The 17,254-nt window shown below is 40.6% G+C and overlaps 1 protein-coding gene across 2 annotated transcripts in view; it reads left to right on the top strand.

Annotated features, from left to right (window-relative positions):
• The first annotated feature begins 1,468 nt into the window (after positions 1–1,468).
• Positions 1,469–17,254, top strand: part of LOC134212164 (sodium/potassium-transporting ATPase subunit beta-2-like) — a 116,003-nt gene continuing 100,217 nt past the window's right edge. Inside the window, exons 1-2 of one of the 2 annotated variants that reach the window (XM_062689779.1) lie at positions 1,469–1,626; positions 13,794–14,032. In XM_062689779.1, coding sequence (XP_062545763.1) covers positions 13,888–14,032 — 145 coding nt within the window. In that variant the 5' untranslated portion in view covers positions 1,469–1,626; positions 13,794–13,887. Of the gene's footprint in view, positions 1,627–13,785; positions 14,033–17,254 lie in introns of those variants that run through there. The other variant, XM_062689780.1, reaches the window with a different exon arrangement.

Here is a 17,254-nt window from a genome sequence, read left to right as displayed (position 1 = left end):
ATTCACGCTCGTTGATTTAGACTGCGCTTCGGAGAACGTGTGATATCACGGCAGCGAGGCAGGATGTTCTCGTATATTGACAATGAGTTTATGTATATCATGGCACATTATTTTCTTTCTTGTTCAATAGATCATATCCGTTCCGCCTACGAAAGAACACAAGAGACATTCTGTTGGTCGCGATTCTTGCTAGTGCGAGCAAAGCCGAGCAGTGAATTGTGCAAATGAGATCTTTTCAATTAGTTTTAGGTTGAAACTGCTGAAGGGCAGCTGGCTGGTGGAATGTTACAGACCTGCGAAGCGAGCTCGAGATGTTCCTTCGAAATCGTCTACTTAAATTGTATTTTGGAATATATATTTTTCAGGCCAGAAATGTTCCTAAGGTCGCCCTACATCTCTTGAAACATAAGGCAACAGCCAGGAGATAAACTAACTTACAAATAATGATGCTCAAATATTCGGAAATTTACGCAATTATTGAATAAGTTGCTATTACATAAAACTGCACGGGTGACAGTAAGTCAAGAAAACGAAAGTGAGGTAACAACAATTGAACCGTTTGTTTGAGAAACTGCATATGTAACATTTTTGGTCAAAGTGAGATTTTTATATATTCTGAATCCTCTTCCACAAATACGTATTCTGGCAAAAAATACGAAAAAAAAATTTTGTTCAGGAAAGTATGAATTTTTTTTTCGTTTGTTTGAGAAACTACATATGTCCACGCACTTTGAAGAGCAATCATGGAGTACTGCTTAGAGTTTTTGCACTGAAAGTGCACCAGGGTGTTGAGTTTTGCCAAAAACTATTGATCTGTATCGAAGAAATCGAAAGGTTCGGTGCCAATTTGTTCAAAAACAGTTTTTTGTTGTTTTCTCGAAATTGTGTAATTGTGACTTATGCAGTTTCTCAAACAAATGATTCAATTACAATTAACTGGGATCGTTTCCAGAACTGATCTTTCTATATTTATTGTGTATAAGACATGTTTTTCCAACCTAATCTAAAGGACATGTACAAAGAGAGCCTGCATGAGAAAATTTGAAGCGGTAGGACTTGACATGTTCAACTCATTCATCATCCTTGAAATTGGATTACTTTTTAATCTTCAAGGTGAAAAGTAAGAAAGCAGAATATTTATTTTTCTCGAATTGTGTTTACCATTTTAAAATACGATATTTGAGCGAACAATTCAGAATAGAGAACTATAATCCTTCAACTGGTTTCGGTACAGCAGAACGAAAGTCAGTGCCAGGTTATGTTGCTGGTCGCAGTGCGATATACAGTTGTAAATTGCGTCCGTTTAAGCTCATCATACTCTAGATTTTCTAAATTGGAAGATTACTCCGATCCGACCGCGCACCGTGCATATTGTGATGGTTAGGAGACAGCACACGAGAAAAATGTCAATCCAGCCAGGGTCGCGGTTTGATCCGATTTGAACTGCCCGGTACGGTTACCGTTCAGTTTCTCCAGTACGGTGGCATACATCTGATCCGAGAGTGTCGCAAAGCCTTGCGGTCCGATTTGCCTTAGTCTGTGACTAGCCGTGCGCGGAGTGAAACGTCTTAAGACTCGGTTCGTTCTTACGGTGCGAGTGCGGTAACGCGTGTGATTGAAAAGCTGGTAATGAAAGGATCTTTTGTGGGGTTTCTAAGTGAATAAGGATTGCGGTTGCTGCTGGATCAATGTTTGTGCGTGTTAACAGAATAATGGAAAAAAAATTAAGCTCTTTTAGTGGAATGAAAGAATAATGTGTGTGAAGTTTGTTTAGTTACAATAGCTTGGTGTGCAAATAGCATGATTGATGATAGCGAACAAGTGTATCATCACCGAAAAGTAATACATTAGCAGCCTATTCATATTAATGTCGCTGTTTCACTAATGAAAAGCCCGTTAAAAATAAACATGTTGTTCCGTTCAAAATTCCTATTATAAAGTTTGATTCACTGGAAGTGCATCGGATTTGGAACAATATGGAAAATATCTCAAACAAATAGTCAATTATATGTCACAGTAATGTCACAGAGAGCTTGGAGCACGATAATACGAATGTGGGGGTCTGCTTGGCGATCTTTCATTTTTTTTAATTATCTCATTCATTACGTTATTTACCAACTAACGCATAGGTTGACATCGAAAAAAAATTTAAAAAAAAAATAAGCAAAATGTTTGCAAAAGGCCTAAGAGTTAAACTGAAAGAAGTACCTTTCGATTGCGACCTATCTGCTTTGAGTTCCCTTCAGATCACTATCGATGATTATTTTCACTGGATTCTCGTCTGAAATTCTTCGCGTAATGAACTGTGGGTAGAGCTCCCAACAGCTGTTGCAACTCATGGCATCATTGACGTGAAGATCACTAATGTCCTAAACGAGCGTTACCGATGTATGCTGTCGGAAACAAGATGATCAGAAGACGTGCGAGCTATATTCGATTAAAGAGTCTTGCGGACATCCACTTCTAGTGAGCCTTTAGGATCACAACTCGAATTTCTTAATTTCAATAAGAGATGTCACGCGATGCTTACATATTCCCACCTCCCTCTCTTTAGAAGCTCGAACTCATATGTGACCAGATTCAGTCACATTGAAGTTACTGCATCCATTTTTGTCTGATATGTGCTGCTCGGGAAGCGAAGTTAAAATTGTAGACGTCTAGGTCTAAACTCTAGATTTGAACATATCTACACCGTAAATCATATGCATGGCGTCTTAAGCCCTACATGGGCATAATGGATAGCTATTATTTTGTACCAAGCGTGGTTAATGTGGTAGACCTTTCAGAACTTAGAACATCCGATTTGTACATTATTATTTATTTATTCAGACTAAGGCCGAAGTGGCCTGTGCGGTATATAAGAGTCTCCTCCATTCGGCTCGGTCCATGGCTACACGTCGCCAACCACGCAGTCTACGGAGGGTCCGCAAGTCATCTTCCACCTGATCGATCCACCTTGCCCGCTACGCACCTCGCCTTCTTGTGCCCGTCGGATCGTTGTCGAGAACCATTTTCACCGGGTTACTATCCGACATTCTGGCTACGTGCCCGGCCCATCACAGTCGTCCGATTTTCGCGGTGTGAACGATGGATGGTTCTCCCAACAGCTGATGCAATTCGTGGTTCATTCGGCGATTTGTACATATCTTAAACGAAAATTATCCGTATGGCCTCTAAGGACCTATATGGACACAATGCGATGCTATTGGTTTTGTACCGAGGGCAGTTGACGTGTTAGGCCTTTAAGGTCTGAATTCCAGAACGATTTGGATGGCTTAGAACATAAGATTTGGACATATTTAAATCGCAAATCGTATGCATGGCATCTAAGGACCTATATGGATACAATGTGGTGCTATTGGTTTTGTACCGAGGATAGTTGACACTGTAGATTTTCAAGGTCTGAGCTCTAGAATGGTTTGGAGAACCTAGAACATCTGCAGGAATATTGTCATCATCAAGGCATATAGAACATTAATTTAAGAATGCTTATTAAAAGTTTACAACCGAAAATACTCGACTATTTTTCTTCGGATTAGAAATTTGTAGTACTCTTAGATTAGCAAAACGAAAGTTGTCTGTACAAGTCCAGAAGACTAATTTTAGATATTTAATATAATCCGGCTCCATACTGAATTGATACGCCTGCTTCAACCTCAAAATTAACGTTGAAGAACTTATATCCGAGCAGGTACTTCAAGAATCTCTTCAGGATCCTAAGGAAATTCTCAAACACACTTTTAATTTGTCCATAAATATAAAACACGCAAAAATGATTTGCAAACATCCTACAGGATCTGAAAATTTAGGTTTAAAAAAACATAGAACAATATTGGAAACTGTATTTGAGAATAAATTGTATGGGCCCCATAATGTCATCAAATTATTTTGTATTAGATTGTTTATAAAACTTTCCTGGATTACATACATAGATAAATGTCGAAGAATGTCTAAGGATCCCCCAGAAATATCAAAAATCTGTCTAAATCTCTCAATAAAAGAAATGAACAACATGAAAAAATATTTTCCCCATGCGTGCAGTTTCCTATATGGACTAAGAAAATTATTCCTCACCAGCTGGGGTCATGGCCTCTCCTTGACCGGGACTCCAGTTACACCAATGTTCACCGGATGAAACATTTCCCCGAATGAGCCAGTACCCCGAATAAGTCAGTTTTTCAAGTTTATTCTTCATTTCAATGAAATCAATTGCTACTCAATAAAAGTTTTTTTCAGAATCCTTATAAGGCCGTTACAAATATTAAATTTATTTTATGTCCGCCAGCTCTTGTAATGTACGGCGGGAGAAAACGAAAAAAAAATCCAAAATGCAATTATTTCTTGGAAAATTTTAAATTTTAATGGAAAATGATAGCAAAGAATGTTAAGAAAAAGCAAAGAATATGAATATTTCTAACATATTCCAGTAGTGAATTTAGCACAAACTTTATATAATTAAAAAAATACTGGAACTTATTTTTGTAGAAATTTCTGTTTTTCTTTTTGGAAAAGGGCTGGTTTTGCTGATGAACTCTAAGTAAACTGTTGAATACATAACACCAAAATTTTCCATAATCCATAACACCAAAGTACTGCTAGAATTATAAGCTTTTGTTTAAGTCAAGTATGAAACTCAAACTGGTTGAATCAATTAGGGCAATGGTCAGATGTACTTCTGAAATCACAGATGTGTTGAATGAACATGACTGTTTCATTTCTTGCATAGGCTCGGAAATGCAGACCTCCCAGACTATACGGAATACTTCAGTGACGTCTGAAGCAGAATCGGCGAGCACGCCATATCAGCATGCCCACGATTTTAAAATTATTGGAATGATATGCTACTTGTTAGCGGTATAGGTACGAGCTCGGACAAACCTGTAGAGGGGATGCAATGGACGCTAAACTCACCCATACAAGAAACATGCGCGGATGAGCTGCGGGGGTTCTGTATAGTCGTAAGGAGGCTATTTCGGCTCATGGACAGCGATAGCGCTTCTCGACCCCCACACGATCTGAGATGACTTCTCAGGCGTCTGATTGCAGTTTTTCGTTTACCTTACTCCAAGCAAAGGTACGATATACTGAAAATAACCTTGCTTTTTGATAGTTACAGTTCCAATTGATTTATGAAAAATTAGAGTTTCCATCCCGGGACATCCCGGGACAAAAAATCCCGGGATTTAGGAAAATTCGGGATTTCCCGATTCCCGGGATATTATTTTTTAAATCCCGAAAATCCCGGGATACCCGGGACAAAAAATACTGTTTCATTTCTGGTTCGCAAAAATAGTGTAATTTTTCTTCTTACAAAAGTTATTTGTTTTGAACGCGAAACCCAACTTAGGTGATAAACTCATATCATATTTTTATACCTCCCATCAGACATGATTTTGTTTCCAAGTTTGTTTATTTGGTAGGATCAGGCATGTATACGGAGCCAAGGTTCTTTGTGATGCACAATCGATATCATCTTATTATTAAATTAGTAAGAGAGGAACAGACATGAAAATATCGGAGATAGTTAATAGAACACCTTCACAAAAAATATAAGATTCCGCTATACCACTCAATGGCTACTGACTGACTACTGACTGATATTTTTCCAGCAGCAACAGCTCTCTATTAATTAAACGACAAGTATCTACAGTACAAGATCAGCTACATCTATATGGTGCCTGCTCCCTACTCATCTCACGTCTACAGCGGGGTTGTGTACACTAGCTGATATTCGCCTTGCTAAACTCCTCGCGCCGCCCAACATTGAGTCAGTCTTCCTGAGCTTCTTCCTTTAAAAACAATTCTTGATCCAATTTCCTTCCAATCGACGTTCGCACAACAAACTTTCCAGCACATGCGTAAGTACAAGTAGGCCGACACCGATGCTCTGCCTATTTTTTTTTTGGTTCTTGCTGCTGACCAGCTCCTGACCAAAGCTTCGCTTGGACTCATACTGACCAAACAGCAAGCTACCGAACCTCCCACTAAATTCTGTAAGGTGCTACCGCAGACAGACGTTTAAGCTCATACATCTGAATTCGATTTTCTTGTGTAAATTTTCAAATCTAAATACGTTGGAATTGCATAGCACGCTAGCGCCGTCTATACAACTTATTGCTACATGAAAACTGACGTTTTGCCGATCGCCTTCTATCTCACCCACGTTTGCCACGCACCGAACCATGGAAGCAAAAAGAAACACTCAACAAAGATCTCCCCGCACGACCGCATTTTTATCTGAAAGACTTTACAATCGACTTAAACCATGTAGCAAAGCAAATCACTTTACTTGCAGTTCTTGCCACGATATACCTAGTAAAGAAATTGTGAGGCTGCGTGTAGGGGAAGTGGGGGTAGTACGCCCATAGGGGTTAAAACGCGCCACCCCTGAATAAGGTTAAATATCCCCATTTTGATTATTTTCAATAGTCTATACGATAAAGCAATGAAAAATATTGCCATTGGATACATATATTTCATGATTTTTCTCTAGCTATACATGAAAAACTCGAAAAAACGATTTTTGCGTGTTTTGATGCAATTCTAGCTCGGTGGAATTTAGTCTTTCTGTCGCTGTTATACATTGATAAATTAATAATTGAGCCATGAGCCATGCTGCTTACTCGTGTTCTTTATGTTCCACACGAAATCGTCGTCAAAAATAATTTTAAAACGATTTTATGGGCCTTCAAACTTCTGAGGTCGGTGTGGGGCATTACGCCCATGCTCATTTCGTATGACCGAAACAGCTGAAACATTCGGTTAATTGCCTTAATGTAGGCAATTAAAATGAAAATCAGTACGATAAGCACATGCGCGTTTTAACCCATCCACTGGCGCATCTCACCCCGCATGGTTTCAAAATCATTTTTCTGTGCAATAAAATGGACAATTAGATATCTGTTATCGGTAGTCAGTCGCAGATATGCTGTTCTTCAGTATGCGCTGATGAAAACTGGCTGAAATGGTGGTTTTCATTGATAAAAATGGCATTTTCCTTAACGTGGGCGTCCTACCCCCAGTTCCCCTATGCTGTTACCATCTTTTTGGAACTATATCGCGTTGGCTCTTTTACCTTAGATCCTTTCACATGTGTGTTTTTTTGGCGGTTGTGATTCAAAACATGTGCCAGGACCGAAAATCGTAGATTTTTTCATTGCAAAACTAACGAATAGTCCAGTAAAGTAGGACATGAAAAAGAATTTAAAAATCAAAAATGAATTAACCCCTCCTGAGTAACTGGCGTGCTGAGCTTTCTTCAATTCGCTTTTCAACAGCGCGTCTGCGTGATCATGCATTTTTATTAAGGCTGTGAACCATTCCACCGATTCGTTTAACTTTTAGTTAAAATTCGAGCAGATCCGATCAAGAAACTAAAATATTTTGACGAAATAAAAATCAAAACAAAACGGCAAATAACGTTTGCCGGGTTTGCCGTTTTGACATGTGGCGCCATCTCTTCGCTTATTGCTACTTGGCATGTCATGTTTTTTACACAAGTTAGTGAGTCGAACTTGAACGTCTGTCTGCGGTGCTACCCATGACTTTCGCAGCCAATGCATGATGGCCCTCCTTAGTCGATGTAATGCCAATAAGAAGAAGAAACATGATCCCAGTATGCCACGAGACTTAGAAGCCCGATCCATGAATCCCAGACTGCGATTACGTTTCTGTAGATAATCCATCGACACTATGTTTAAGATCCGAAATCTTCCTGGACCATACTCTGTTCCAGGGTTGTTAATCGATAGATTATCATCGTTAATTTAACGCCATCTTCGATAACGATAACGGTTGTACGATGATGTTTCGTTGACGATAAAGTGAGCGTTGATTTAACGTTATCGTTATCGAGTAATCGTTGATTTAATATATCAATATGAACTCTGTATTATCTGGCCTTTCTAAAATATGAACTATACCCCTGAGCATTGAATCAAATCGTTTTTAAATCAAAACATACATTTTCTAAGAAAATATCGAAAAATCCCGGGATCCCGGAATTTCCCGGGATATACGAGCAAGTTCATCCCGAATCCCTGAATCCAAAGAGTTTCAAAATAAATCTCTGCCCGAGAAGCACACTTGTCATAGATAAGTTTCTGCGATTTATATGTGACCAAATCGAGTCACAGTCGAGTTGCTGCAACCAAATTAGTCAGATTTGTGCTACTAGGGTGCCAGGGAGATCATAGGTCTGCCCCTGCTGCGATGTCCTGCCGGATTCCAGCGCTTGCTTGCGGATTTAGTCTTCGCTCTTACGTGGTGTATGGCAGGCCTGCGTCACCCTGTGGAGTTGCTGTTGATATCGGATTTCGATGACATCGTCGATGGGACGATGGGACATTTAGAAACCAGTTGTGAGACCATCAGGTCCGAACGTTGACATCGGTTGATGAATACTTCCAAATCTATGTGATCTCTGCGAATACGCACCAAGTATCACTGGCGTATGACATCACAGATTTCACGTTAGAGTTGAGTATTCGAGGTTTGGTGCATTGCCTAGACCGCCGCCTAACGTTGACTGGCTTTGGTTTTCGACCTTCTCCACTGTTTGCCCGGCTACCGTGGAGTTGGAGTTGTTCACATCCAATGATTCGGTGTTGTTGATGTTGATGAGGGGAACGTTCAACCAGGTCATTCAGTTTACTCAACTGTTGCGTTAGTACTGCAGTATCGTCATCTGGGTCGAGGTAGTACATTTGCTCTATGGTGGTTGGCGCGGCCCATGATTTCGTCGATTACTATGGGAAACAGCAACAGAGATATAATACATCCAGCCTTGCCTCACTTTAGCGATTAAATTGTGCTGGACTCTGGATTTTGTCTAGACCTCCCTTGCTTCTAGGGAGCCCTTCACTTTTCCGTGATTCAGACGATCGAAGGCTTTTCCGTGGTCAATCTGTATCAAATAGAGGAACTCTTGAAATTCATTGACCTACTCCAGGATGATGCAAAGCATGATCGTATGGTTCTCACATGATGATCCGGCGAAATCTTGCCTGCTGCCGTAGGAGAATTGTCAACCTTTCCCTATATCTGAATTAGGATAAGTCGTCAAAATTCGAAGAAGTTGTTCTAAGTGGACGTTACACCTGATCAGTTGGATCGGTGAGTGACTGACATATCGCGTCTTTCTCTGGCACCTACGGATTTGTCCTTTCTCCAATCATGCGTCGTGATATATCTTAGAGGAGGCGATTATCGCCGGTTGTTGCGGCTTTCCTACCATCGTTGACTGGGGAGTTCACCTGCGCCGGCTTCTCCCGTCTGCAGCCAACAACGTTTAACTTACTTCTCTAGAGCCGCTTTCAGTTGTCAGGGCGTTTGACTATCATCTTTTAATTGGCAAGATCCGACCACGCATTTCCAGAATGCAGCGGCAGGAGAATTCACTCGGGTTTCGTTTCACCATATATCGACTAGAAGATCCAGCTGTGAAGAGATCGTTCGTTGAATAATATGGAACTCAGGTAGTGGATGTTCTGGAAGGTGGCAGCGTAGAAAAGAAGTGGGAGGCGAAGAATACTTTTATCGAAACCGGCTAGATCAACTTGGATGAGCTGCGCACTCAGCGAATAGAATGGATTACACGTCAACGGAATATATCTTTGTCAGTGGAAGTCGGGCGTTGCTGCAGACAGGACTGGACTGGACATCCTGGCCGATGAAGAAAAGATAGAATTTTTTTTGACCTTTCAATATTTTAGAAAAGTATAGGGGGGGGGTGACATGAAATAAATTTAATATTTGTATCGGCCCTAATGTTTAGCAAATGTTTAAAAAAATAATCAATAGCAATCCTTCATCACCTCCTTTTTACGTCTTTTTCAAGAAGGTTCACCGTGTAAGACTTGCAAGTACTCGACGGTGCGTTCCGTTTTTTAAACTGGAATTGTTTCAATACAGTATACAACGATGAATTCCTGTTCCGTAAAAACTCATTCCACTTCGTGTGCCACCCTTCCTGGTTATTAAGACTGGGGTTATATTTTGCATCAATTTTCATGCAAAATGCAGAGAGTTGGTGGAAACTTTAGTCCTCGACGACTGGGCTATACTTCAGACACAGACTGCATACTTTAGATATAGAATTTGACAGAATAAATTAAAAGAACTTTTGTGTGAATGTGGCTTCAATAGTGTATGGAAAGCTGGCGGTATACCTTGTTGCTACACGAAGCCTTTTTATTTTACTTCATAGCAGGCACGTTGAATCAAAGGAGGCATCCTCTCTGTTTGCTTTATACCGGGCAAATTCGCTCATTTAAGGTGATTATACAATCAAGCCATGTGGTGCATTTCAAATTCACCACACGGTTTTCTACTCCTATTATCAAAAATTTAAATCTATCGTAATAATTTTCATACAATGCTGAAATTAAAGTCGATGGTTTAGAATGAGTAAGCAAACGATCTACGGATGTTTCATCCCAATGGGCGTTGTGGTTCTCTCAATTCGTGCTCTTGAAAAATCACTAAAAAAAAGCACGTGGTTTCCAAGATGGCCGATTTGTAGCTTTGTTGAATAACCACCTTAAAGAAGGCATTATTTCAGCTTTTTGCATTATACCGGGCAGACGCATTGATTTAAAGAAGGCATTGCTCTATAGTTTGATTCTTAGGCTTTAGAAATTTGTGGGTGTTGGCGTAGTTTGCATGTGATTTTCTTTTTTTTCACTTTTTTTTCTCTAATTAGTAACTTAAAACTGCATTGCGAGCTACGATTTGCCTATCAGTCGAATGAAATCATCTACAAATTAAACTAAACGAATCTGGCTACCAACGGTATTTTCTTGTTTCTGCCTTATACCGAGCAGGCGCATTGATTCATCTCCTCTGATCGCCTTACACAGGACGAACGAGTTTTTTTCTATCTGCCTTATTCCGAGCAGACGCGTTGATTTAAAGAATGCATTATCTTCTCTGTTCGCCTTATACCGAGCAAACGCGTTCATTTGAAGAAGGAATCATCTCTTCTTTTTGCCTTATACCGGGCAGACGCGTTAATTTTAAGAAAGCATCATCTCCTCTGTTTTCCTGGGCAAACGCGTTGATTCAAAGAAGGCGTTATTACTTCTTTTTATCTCATACAGGCCAGACGCTTTCATTTGACGAAGGCATTATCTCCTCTATTCGAATTATACCAGGTAAACACATTCATTACACCCTTTCCATCCCATGACTTTTTTCTAAACAAGGAAAAATGCTAGAACAAAAGCCATTTTCCACAGTGGAAAATAATGAAAAATAGTGGAAAACGAAAAAAATGCTTAATTATGAATCAATAGTTACTTGAATGTTTTCATTACTTTCACTATTTTTAAACACAAAATTGAGTATATATGCAGTCTAATGAAACTATAAAGGTATGCTAAATATTGCAAAATAATATTTTGCAATTCCTGATCATAATATCTGGTTTACAGTTCACCTTTGAGTCATAAAATGGCCTACTTTTCCATACAAACGAAATGGGTGCTGTAATGAACATTATGCAACTCAAATGGCTTGCATAATATTCATTATAACACTCACACACACACACACTTGCCGCTTGCTTGCGGTGTCAATCGAATCTGTATCTTCATTACTTTCATCTACTCCCTTTCGCTTTGAGTAGTATAATCAACACCGAAAAAGCCAATAAATTATTTTCGATTCTGGCTATGTGCCTGGACCACCGAAGTCATCCGATTTTCACGGAGTTAACGATGAATGGTTCTCCCAACAGCTTTTGCATCTGCACACTGCCATAGATAGTACGCAAAGTTTTCCTTTCAAAAACTGCAACATTGTCCAGGTCTCATGAGCGTAGAGGACTATCGGTCTCATGAACGTTTAGTAGATAGCAAGTTCGGACTTCGCATTTTTCTGCTGGTATCGTAATCGGAGCCCAAGTACATGAATTCTTCAACCACCTCGATTTCATCACCACCGATACAAACTCGTAGTGGGTGACTAACATTATCCTCTTTTCAGCCTCTGCCTATCATGTACTTCGTCTTCGACGTGTCGATGACTAGTCCAATCCGCTGAACTTCCCCTTTCAGCCTGATGCAGGCTTCCTCCACCTTATCAAAGACTTCGTGAAAATCGTACCACTCGTGTCCATCCCTGCTCTTCTTTATTACTCTCTCTAATGCGATGATCAATAGCTGACACGAAAGACCACGCCATAGTTCTTGCAATAACCCTCTGCGCGTTTCAAAAGGAAAGGACTCGATGTGTGGGCACGTCATTTTTGCAATACCTATCTGGCGTATGGCAAGCACCTGGTCCGTGGTTTGAGCGTAGAAATACTGTAACGAGGTAGTGGTTGCATTCAATATTCGCACTACGGTAAGTGTGGACGTTCGTGATGTCGGATGCTTCTTGGTTAGGTGTTCTCGTTGTAACCTTATAGATAATCGTGTCTGTGTAGAAAGTGCTTCAGAATACCATTCGAAAGCAGGCTGCAAATTTTATACATCGGTGGCCGTTGTAGTTCGATACAGTATTCAAACTATCCGGTTCGATCACCAGTCTATACTCTTTACATTTCCTTCCTTTCTACCGGAGCGTCCACATCGCTGATGACGATCGTATGTATGCTCCAGCTGTGCATATGTAAAACGCTTCCTTCTCGTCGTTGGGTCGTCCTTCGTGTGGGCAGCTTGCAAATTAGAATTGCAAATCAAAAATGTTTCCAATTTCTAGGTTAAAGGGAAAATAATATTGAGGTTCTATAAGTGAATAATTTACAAATAAAGCCTCAACTAACCACCTCATCTTCCTTTGAGTTAAAATTTGAGCCTTTAAAAACAGATTTTTATGTTAAATATCTTGGCTGTGAACATGCACAGCACATGTTTCGAAATGGACAAATTGATATGAAATTTGCGAAAAAGAATTCACATGTCTTGGAGGGACTTGAACCCTCAACCTCCTACTCTCTAGATAGGCGTGATAACCCCTACAAAACAAGACCACTTAAAGGTCACGTTTGCGGAAAAGCCATCAGAATCCGAGTACCAACCTCCACCGCGGTTAGCTCTTTTTTGCAAATTGAATATCTTTCGGATGCTTGATTTGTCCAATCTTCACATGTGCTTTACTGTTGTATATCCACAGTCAAGCAAGTGCACATTGTTTATTAAACGAGAGGATCACACTCTATGCCCCCAACAACGTGCAACAACAAGAACAGTTTCACATATAACAGCATGACCGATATTTCAAAAATTCAAGGTCTACACCAATGTAAGATTTTTTTTAAAGATGTATATAGCAAATAGCACAATTTATCATTCGTGCAACCATAACAGCCTCATTGACAAATAACAAATTTAATAATCCTAACGAGCTCATAAAAAGATGTTGCCGAGCGTTATTGCTACACCTTCTAAAGGAAGAACTCACATAAGCATAATATTTCAATAATAATGTTTTTGCCCTAACGCTAAACGAAATGGCAATTTATGAGATGGGGCTTGTTATGTCCAGCACAGTGAACGAAGAATAGACTCTCAAGTCGTAAACAAAGCCTAGACTTTGGGACGCCAAACGCGCTAAGACTGTTCATATAAAATATTTATCTGGTAGTACGTGCATGTCGCAAGCTCCAAATTACCATATCCCCATTATTCCTTTTGAAACATTCACGAACAGCTGAATGCAATCGAACATAGTTACGCATTTTCCACACACACACACTCAATGATCCAGCAACAGCATTAAAAGTATGTAACCGAAGTGGAAGTACAAACGATTTGATTATTTTATGTTGTCCCACTTTGGGGGTGCTCTAGGGGAGAGTCACGTCGCGAGGCGGAAGACCATTGAACGAAGTCAATTGTGGCGTCATCAGCAGCAACAAAGAGCCGGAAGAACGCTCCCAGCAAAATGCCCAAGCCGGTGGAAGAACCCTTCGACCAGTTCCAGCAGTACTATCGCAGTCCGAACAAGCTGTCGGCCAAGGAGAGCTTTAAACTGTTTTTGTGGAACCCGTCGGAGGGGGCGATATTCGGTCGGACACCGTCCAGTTGGAGTAAGTATTAGGATAAGCAATTATTTTATCAATTTCCAATCCGAAAATTGCCTAGACCGGCACCGGGAATCCAACCAAGCCACCATAAGCATGACCTTGCCTTGTAGCCGCGCGTTTCACCGCACGGCTAAGGAGGGCCCCAAGTAGCCGATCACAAAATACATAACACTGATTGATGCACCGATAAGCCGCGTAGTATTTGCATTTTGAGTACTTTTGTAGAGCTCCTCTTTTCTTGGTTTTGATAGCCAATCTGCTAATTTAGAACGTTGTGAATCTTTTTTGTCAACGTGTCTTTCAATGACATGAGCCAAATATTCGAAAAAGTTTGTGCATGCCAATCGATAGCGCGAAGAATATCGATGATACTAGCATAATCCCCGTTATTGATGATGTATTCATCCAACATTCAATGATGCCATGGAAGTTTTACTCAACATGCAGCAGTGAAGAGCACAAATCAAATGAAGCCTTTTTATTAATAATGACAAGACGTAAGAACCATCAGATCTGAGCGACTGCGTTTTCTTTGAGTATGTTGACATCATGCTTTAAAAATTCTTCGTAGGCCGTAGCATGCTACTTTTACCGTGAATATCAATCATAATTTAAGTTCATTACGCATAGGGCCGTACACTAGTTACGTAAACAAATTTTCTGGGGTTTTCAAATCAATACCTCAACCCGCCCCCCTCCACCAATGTAAGATTTTTCTCATACAAATCGTATTTCATTTATATGGAGTGCAGAAAATGGCAGATCCCCCCTTCCCCATTAGTGCTTACGGAATTAGTGTACGACCCCACAGGAGTTAAGTATTTGCGAAAAGATCCTCACTCCCATGTAGATTGTGAGTAAGCACGCGCCGGTGATACTTTTTCAAAACCATATTTGTTGTAGAAACTGAACAGAAACTGAATGTTGTTCAACATTGCGCTAGAAGGTGTCATGCGGAGAGCCGGGTGTAACAGCCGGGATACGATCTTCAACAGATCCAGTCAATTTATTTGCTTTGCGGATGACATGGACATTGTCGGCCGAACATTTGCAAAGGTGGCAGAACTGTACACCCGCCTGAAACGTGAAGCAACAAAAGTTGGACTGGTGGTGAATGCGTCAAAGACAAAGTACAGGCTTGTGGGCGGAACTGAGCGCGACAGGGCCCTCCTGGGAAGCAGTGTTACGATAGACGGGGACACCTTCGAGGTGGTCGATGAATTCGTCTACCTTGGACCCTTGCGAACAGCTGATAACAATGTTTGTCGTGAAATACGAAGGCGCATCATCTGTGGAAGTCGGGTCTACTACGGGCTCCAGAAGAAACTGCGGTCAAAAAAGACTCGCCACCGCACCAAATATGTCATGTACAAGACGCTAATAAGACCGGTTGTCCTCTACGGACATGAAACATGGACAATGCTCGAGGAGGACTTGCAAGCACTCAGAGTATTCGAGAGACGGGTGCTGAGGACCATCTTTGGTGGTGTGCAAGAAAACGGTGTGTGGCGGCGAAGAATGAGCCACGATCTCGCCCAGCTCTACGGCGAACCCAGAATCCAGAAGGTAGCTAAAGCCGGAAGGGTACGATGGGCAGAGCATGTTGCAAGAATGCCGAACAGCAACCCTGCAAAGATGGTGTTTGTTTCCGATCCGGCAGGTACGAGACGGCGTGGAGCGCAGCGAGCGAGGTGGGTAGGCCAGGTGCAAAACGACTTGGCGAGCGTGGGGCGCATGCGAGGATGAAGAGATGCGGCCTCGAACCGTGTATTGTGGCGTCAAATTGTTGACTCAGTGTTATCTGTTTAGATGTAAACTAAATAAATTAAATGAATTGACATGCATTCGGTGATTTTCATAATCGTATGGATCTAACAGCATAAATATTTTTGAGGTTTTGACAAAGCACTGCTCATCATGTCATTCAGATACTGACGACAAACATTGGAGAATAGCAAACGTATTTATAAGTTACTGCTTAGTAGCCGTGGGCTACCCTAATCTGCATCGTGTTGAAAGTGCTGCAGTCCGAATCAATATTAATTTCATGCGACCAATCAACAATACCAGATTCCCTTATCTTGAAGAGGAAAGCTGATTTTATTTGCTACATTACGTGATTTACACATGAGGCACTTATCCATATCCTGGAAAATATTTGCTTGCCAAGCGTATGCTTGCAAAATCAATTACGCCATCATCGCCGAAATTGAGGCAGCAAAATATCGACCATGCCTCAATCCCAGAGATTTGTGGAATTTTGGACAATTATTACAACATACTTCGACATTTGGACAATTCATTACACATACTTCGGACCTAGAACTATATTTTAAACAATCGGTTTACCATCATTTTTATTTCCATGATTCCGGTCTACTGTTGGAAGCCCGGCCAACATGGCGTCCAAGCATCTTTAAAGAATGGTTAATAAACAAAGGATGAAAGAAAAATTTTATTGGATTGTATTTTAATTATTATTTTTTCATTGGCTTGCGAAATTCTTGAATGTTTTATTGCACTTGTTTATACAGTGTTTAATAGAGGTTTTTTCATTGATTTTCGTAACAATTTTATTCTATGGTAATTCGTAACGATTTGATTTCTTCATTAGTTATTTATAAATCGTTTTGATATACAGGCCGGACTCGATTATCCGGAGTGTTGAAAATATTTCACTCCGGATAATCGAACCCTCCGGATAATCGAGCCATTTTTTGTTGTCGCTGAAAACTTAACTTTTGCTCAAATAATGTTTATTCTAGTTATATAAAATCTAATAAAATATCCCGTTGGTCAGTTCATGGGTTCTTCTGACTACCGTTAGAGGTCTGCGCCGATCCGAAAATCGTCAGCGGCGTTTGTCATAATTTTGGTCGACGAAGGCTTGGCGATTTATTTATTACGTTCGAAACGTAAAGTTTTTTTTAGGATATATTTAAAACATTAAGGGCCAATTTCTTCACCTCCGCTTAACTCTTAAGCGGTGCTTACCCATACGCTTAAACCTGGTTTAAGCACTAAGCGGAGGTGAAGAAATCGGCCCTAAGGGGGGTGTACGAAAACGTCTTTTTCGGACAAGAAGGCAAACACTGGCAAGTTACTGTTAAGGTCACTCCTGGCGGAATCCAAGTTTCAAAGTGCTCGCGTTTTACACCACTCGATACTGGAAGCAACGCACAACTGTCATTTTTGTTGATTTATTTCTGCTGCATCGCAGCATGC

Source organism: Armigeres subalbatus, chromosome 2 (assembly GCF_024139115.2).
Source record: "Armigeres subalbatus isolate Guangzhou_Male chromosome 2, GZ_Asu_2, whole genome shotgun sequence".
Lineage (NCBI taxonomy): Eukaryota > Metazoa > Arthropoda > Insecta > Diptera > Culicidae > Armigeres > Armigeres subalbatus.
This window is presented reverse-complemented; position numbering and strand designations above follow the sequence as displayed.